At 41.8% G+C, this 7,110-nt stretch overlaps 1 protein-coding gene across 1 annotated transcript; it reads right to left on the bottom strand.

Annotated features, from left to right (window-relative positions):
* Positions 1 to 5,385: 5,385 nt before the first annotated feature.
* lpar4 (lysophosphatidic acid receptor 4) lies at positions 5,386 to 6,447 on the bottom strand (the record flags this gene model as incomplete). The annotated part of the gene is made up of 1 exon (XM_081382141.1): positions 5,386 to 6,447. The coding sequence occupies one exon, from the start codon at positions 6,445 to 6,447 to the stop codon at positions 5,386 to 5,388; it is 1,062 nt and encodes a 353-aa protein (XP_081238267.1).
* Between the last annotated feature and the right edge of the window lie 663 nt (positions 6,448 to 7,110).

The following is a 7,110-nucleotide window of genomic DNA, read 5'->3' on the forward strand; positions in this document are numbered from 1 at the left end:
GAATGTAACGTTAGTAACAAGAAGAAATTTTTAAATTATGAGCCATTTTCCCTTTTCTTTTGGCAGTTTGTAATGTAACTGATTGTTACTGCTGGTTGCCAAGGTAAAATAGTCTTAGACCTAAGTTAGCCTGGGGGTAAGGGGTCTAATTTTTTTGGTCTAAATTTGGTCTTTATTTTTGTGAAACAGTCTAACTTGCATTAGACTAGTCTATGAGCAAATTTTAGACTTGTCTAACACTATAGACCGGTCTAAAATAGCTTTGTGAAACCGGCCCCTGATTGATAACTCAGTGTAGCATATGTATATCACGTGATATCTCAGCTGTTCTTTTCTCTTCCCCGTTTAATAACAGATCAAACCGCCAGAACAAATTAAACGGCAAAATACTCACAGAGAAAAGACAACCCAAACGGGTCTCCAATACCAAGTTCTCAAAAAACACATTTCTCAAAACACCATAACGGTACAGGTCAGGCAAACATGCACAAAAGGATCAAGTGCTCTAGCGTGCAAATCATCTCCTCTTCTCACGCAGGTGCGCTCTTTAAAAGGCACATGGCGCGCCCTCATTGGTGGAACCGCGTTGAATCGTCACCAGGTATTACGATGATGGACAGATGGATAAACCAATCAGGCACCCGCATCGTCCTGCTAGAAGTGAAAGTACAGAAAGAAAAGAAAGGGGGGGGAAACTCCAAACAAATAACATAGGACGTAACATCCATTCAGCCGATCTCCGGGTCTGGCGGTACCACTTTTAGCATAGCTTAGCATAGATCATTGAATCGGACAAGACCATTAGCATCTCTCTCACAAAAATGACCAAATATTTTTCCTATTTAAAACTTGACTCTTCTGTAGTTACATTGTGTACTAAGACCGGCGGAAAATGAAAAGTTGCGATTTTCTAGGCTGATATGGCACCATACTAGACTAAAAATGAGTTTGTTGTGTTTTTATAGCAGAATGTAGTTTAGTCTCGTCATCAGACCAGTGGACTCACTGCTGACAGTCTAACAGTCAAACATCACTCAACTTATTCATTTACTGAGGAAAAAATAAGCTATTTAACATAATATGAGAATAGGAAATACGAAAAGAATAAGAAAACAAGACTTATTTTACTTCAAGAAAACAAATAATGCATTGCCTCGTGTGCAGTAAAGAGAGGAAGTAGTTGTAATGTTTCTTTTAACAGCAGAAATGGAGGACAAACATTGACAAGGGTTTGGAGGGGTTGGACGACGTGTGGAGACTGACACATGATTCACAGACAAAACATCAACCTTGAATATCTCAGAGACTGAACCGGCACACACCACGGCACAGTTTTCTCTCAGACTTACATAAATGGGGTGCGAATCTCACAGAGGTTTCCACAGTGTTGTGACAGAATTATCCAGGATCCTAGCTCTTCTTTCTGTGCGTGTTCCCAACCTTGATTTATGTCTTATTTACATCATAAAGTAATTAGTATTCCATTCAGGAATTTTTAATGCAATTGTGTTTAACTATTTTCTTATTAACAATTGAGATTGTACTTTAAGATGATAAGTATTTTGTTAGTACTTCCACCAGGTGGCGTTAAAGATCTTTTATTTATATTACTCTATGATTCAAATAATATTGGTTGTGCATTTGTTCTCCTTTGGTGTAATTTCTTAATTCTGCTCTTTTTTGTCTTTCTTTATTAATAAATGAATATTTAATTGTGAATTATTTCAGTTTCTGATAATCCCAGGTTGCTATGGTCACGCAGGTTTGTTTACGCATTAAACTCGTGGTCAGGGTTCCCTCAACATAGGATCTCAAGGCCACGACTTCACATCACGTGACCTCGAGAAAATGATTGCATGGCCGCAACATATTATCAAATTCCTTGTGCATGTAGCATTAAAGCTCATTCTGATTATGATATTGCTTGCACCTTATAATAAATTAGGTACTTTATTGGAAAGAGAAAATCAAAAGACATATAATACAGGATACTGATTATTACAAGATTAACAACTGAAAATGATGAAAATAGGCATATAAAAGTAAGGGGAATAAACCCCCTTGTGAATGATTCAGAGTGCTTTCCCATAATCTGACGAAGGTTACGTGCCAATCAGGCCCTGCAACAACATATTTAAGAGAATTAAGGCGGCTTTGGTGACCTGGACACAAGCTTGTTCAGTCCGACACAATGGACCCATTGCTGCAGTCGTAATAAGCATTTGGTCAAGCGAGTGGATTTCCCCAGTCTTCACATAACACCCAGTGTCTGGTTTCCCATACGCTGTTGTGCAAGTCCTTCTGATGGACACAACTCACACTGCCACTGCTCTAAGCTGAGGATATATACGTGTGTACAGCTGTTTATTTACTTATCAGACAAAACAATGCTTAAAAATGATGTTCAGTCTGAATCATTGATGATTTTAGTCAATCTGAGGTCACAAAAGGTTGTTTTAAACAGGTGTGTGAACTCGGACACTCTAGGCTGTGATATAGTGACAGTGAACACGTTATGTTGTGCAACAGTTTTTCTAACACTCACTGTTGGAGTGTGTAGCTTCTCTTTCTTTAAACAACCATGTGGGAAGACACGCCATGGCCATATTCCAGGATGATAATGTCCAGATTCATCAGGCTCAGACTGTGAGAGAACGGTCGGGAGGTCCAGACCTTACATTCATTGAAAGTCTGACTCTACAGAGTGCTGGACTCCTGCATTGTCAGTACAAGATCTCGACCCAAAACGGTCATATAACATGCTAGAAACATAATAAGCACAGCAATAATGATCCAATCATAGACTTTTACACATTTGCCTATTTAAATCCAAACAGCACTTTTTTTGGGCTGGACAGTGTATACTTAGACATTATCAAAGACTTTTGTGAAAGTTTAGATATTTTTACACCCAGCAAATTCCAGCGTAGACCAGTATAAATTGTATGTTGGTCCAGGCTGGTTTGAGCTGGTTAGAGCTGGTCTAGTGGTGGACCAGATATAGATGTATCCAGATATATATTTTTCTGATTCAAACCGTTTGCACATTATTGGTGAATCGAATGCTCTTTAATATAATGAGCCCGGGTGAAGTTTTATCAGGTCTGAAGAGATCATGGTTTGGTTGTCCACTGTTTCATCTGGCGGGATCACGTGAGGTTATTCAGCAGTGTGTTCGGCCTGTGATGCTGAACCACAGGGCTCTCTTCAGTCCAGTCGGCGTCCTTCGTTTAGAGTCGTGCAGCACCGCCGGTTGGTGATCCAACGCAAATCAAGATGGCCCTGGTAAACACTAGATCACTGCTAAACAAGACAAGTTTATTTTACATGGTTTTGTTCACCTCTAATGATCTGGATGTTTTCTTGTTGTTGTTTTTTGTGTGACTGAGACCTGGTGATTTGAGTCTTCTTTCTGAACTTCTGTGCACTGAAACCTGTACTTTTATCAACTGTCCAAGAACAACTGGAAAGGGTGGCGACACAGCATCCGTTCTCAAAAGCCCATACTCATCCGTACTTCACTGTCCTGCTGTCAAAAAAAAGCTGTGAGAGCAGCCAAATCTTAATACTTCTCAGACATCACAGCTAAAAATCGTCATAGACCTCGAATTCCCTTCCCCACTGTAAATTCTGTTATAAATACCTCTGTTCATTTTTACTTCGATGAGCCAGTTAGTTTGAAAATTTTTCTCAGCTACTTCACAAATAAAATAAGTGATATCAGACAGCTTATTGTCCCTTCAGATTATGATCCCTCTATATCCCTCCTTTCTGCATTTTTTTTCCTTTCAATTTCTATAAACTCTCTTCATAAACTTAAGCAATTAAAACCTACTACGTCCTCAACTGATATTATTCCAACAGGCTTACAAGTTGATGATGCCATTGGGCCATACATTTTATCTATAATAAACTACTGGTCAAATATTGTTGTTTTATTGTGCTTTATAAATCAATTCAGACTAAGATGTGAACAAATCCAGATGACAGGACATTCTGAGGACGCACACCAAGTTTCATTAAATTCTGCTAATAGAGGGGCTAAAAAAACACACACAAAAAAACACACGTTATAACCCCATAACCGCATGGGGTATATATAGAGTGATTAAAGGAACACGCTGACTTTTTGAGACTTCAGCTTATTCCCCGTATCCCCCAGAGTTAGATAAGTCCACACACACCCTTCTCATCTCCGTGCGTGCCGTAACTCTGTCTGACGCACCCACGGCTAGCCTAGCTTAGCACAAAGACTGGAGGTAAACGGCTCCAGCTAGCATACTGCTCCCAATAAGTGACAAAATAACGCCAACATTTTCCTATTTACATGTTGTGATGTGTATAGTCACAGCGTGTACGAATAACAAGGTCACATGAGACACAGCCATCTAACCGTACACACACTGGGAACTATATTCTAAGAAGGCGAAGCACTGCTACTTCTGCGGAGTGATTTAGTAGCAAGTAGCAGTGCTTCGTTGGTGTTATTTTGTCACTTATTAGGAGCAGTGTGCTAGCTGGAGCCGTTTACCTCAAGTCTTTGTGCTAAGCTAGGCTAGCGGTGGGTGCGTCAGGCAGAGGTACGGCACGCACGGAGATGAGAAGGGTGTGTATGGACTTATCTAACTCTGGGGAATAAGCTGAAGTCCCAAAAAGTCGGCGTGTTCCTTTAATGACAGAATTTCAATTTTGGGGTGAACTAACCATTTGATACCCAATTAGTCTTACCATTTTTCCAAAAGTGTATTAATTCTGCTAATTCTTGCCAGTTAATAATATCTTTACCACAACTATGAAAGATTATTTTCCTAAATTCTGGAACAGCCTTCTTTGCATTATTCAGGATTCATACACACTCTGTCAGTTTAAGTCTAGACTAAAGACACACCTAACTGCATCACTTCAGTAAGTGTATAAGATTTATTATTTAACTGCTTACCATTATTCATTTATTCAGTAAAGGCAAACCAAATTTTGCAGATTGAGAGAGAAAAATTTACACAAACATTCCACATTCACACAAATCAATAACACTGATTTGTAACAACACTGTCAGAAGGTGCTTTGACTGGGTAAAAATACAATACAGCACAATAAAAATGCAAATGGTATGGTAATACTCATTGATCAAATACAGTGACACACTGCTACTAGACAATCAAGAAAACAATCACAGAGAAGTCAGAAGTCCTTTAAACGTAGATGGCCCAGGAACGGGTGTCAGTGGAAAATGCCAACATTCCAGTAATTTCTTCAGCACTACATCCTCCATAGCTCTTCTTCTGACTCTTCTTCTGAGTCTCACTGACCTGGGGTGCGTTTCCCAAAGCCAACTCTCGTCGCAAGTTCTGTCGTTACCAATAGAGAACTTGCGATGATAGTCGGCTAACGATGCTTTTGGGAAACGCACCCCTGATCTTTTCCATTGCTGGCCAGTGTGTGGAGCTCGACCGTGCCAGCATTCTCCAGGGCAGGCACAGGGCAATCACCCCTCAGCATGTTCTCCTGCGAGGCCTGGCACTTCCCGGTAGTCAGTGATTTCTGAAAGGACTCCGAGGTAAAGTAGTAGACCACCGGGTCAAAGCAGCAGTTGAAGGTGGCAACACAAAGCGTGATGGGATACAGTGTCCGCGCGAGCTTCTCCACCCAGCAGCTCGCGAGCGCCCGAGTGCGCACCATGGCGTAGATGAACAGAACAGAATTGTAAGGTACAAAGCACACAATGAAAATGGCCAAATGCACTACAATCATGCGCAGAACACGCTTCTTGTTGGTCCCGATCTGGCACAGAGTAGCGGGTCTACGCAGAGTCCGGAGCACCATGGAAGAGCAGGCGAGGTTGATCATCAGTGGTATGAGGAACCCCACCACCTCAATGACGATGGTGATCTTAGACAGATGGGTCTTCCACGTTTTCTTGGAGAATCCCTCAAAGCAGGTGGTGCTAGCCTTGGACTTGTTGGTGGAAGAGAAGAAGGTGACTGACATACCTCCGCCCAGTATCAACAACCAGATGATCCCACACACGATCCCAGCATTGCGGCGGGTCCGAATGGAGAGTGAGCGGAAGGGGTAAACGATGGCCAGGAATCGGTCCACGCTGATGCACGTGAGGAACAGCATACTGCCGTAGATATTGGTGATGAAGGCTCCTCCGGAGATCTTGCACACTGTATCCCCAAAAGGCCAGTGGCGATTCACGTTGTAAAAGATTTTGAAAGGAAGAGTAAACACAAACACTAAGTCTGATAACGCTAGATTGGTCATGAAAAGCGTGGTCTCGTTACGCAATTTCATGCGACAGCAGAAGACGAACAGTGAAGCACAGTTAGTGACCAGTCCCAGAACAAAGGCCACACTGTACACCACACCGTACAGGTTGTACTTGAAGGAGTCATCGATGCCACAATTGTCCATCCCAGTCTCATTAAGAACAAGACTGGCCATTATGGCACATGCAGTGGAAGCTGTTCTCCTGTTTCCAGTTAATTCCCAACAGTCAGCAAGAGCTCTGAACGAGCCGTCCTTCCCATCATCTACTCACAGCTCCACAAAGCTTGGTCAGATGATCACATCTTGTTTTGTGAAGGTAAAGTCAGCTACCTTTGTCTGGTTGAGGCGTAGACCGATTGGCAAATCTGTAGTTTCCTGCAGGGAGGACGAAAGTGAGAAAATGAGTTAGAGCAGTGCTTCCCAAACTTGTCCTGACCCACACCACTAACTCCACATCTCATACGTCTCCCTCGTCTAACACCCCTGCGGGAGTGTAATGAGGGACGCAGAGTTTGACGGGTTGCGCTCACATACACATGCATGGGTCATTCCCCGAATGCATTGAGGAAGTTACATTTAAAATATGGATTGGGAAAACAAGAATGTTGTGTATTAAGTTAGGGTTAGGGTTAGGGGGCATTTTGATAACAGGCCCTCTGAAATCAATGGGTTTTGATTGTATAAAATCCGTTTATGATCACAAACGGATCTTTTTATATTTTATAAACGGATCCCTCGCTACTGGTTATGTATCGTCTGGTCTAAAAATAGCTGCTATCACTCCAATAATACAGAGACCTGGTCTTGGTAAAAGTCTTGAGTAACTTCAGACTTATT

This window comes from Scardinius erythrophthalmus (assembly GCF_964197995.2).
Source record: "Scardinius erythrophthalmus genome assembly, chromosome: 13".
Taxonomy (NCBI): domain Eukaryota; kingdom Metazoa; phylum Chordata; class Actinopteri; order Cypriniformes; family Leuciscidae; genus Scardinius; species Scardinius erythrophthalmus.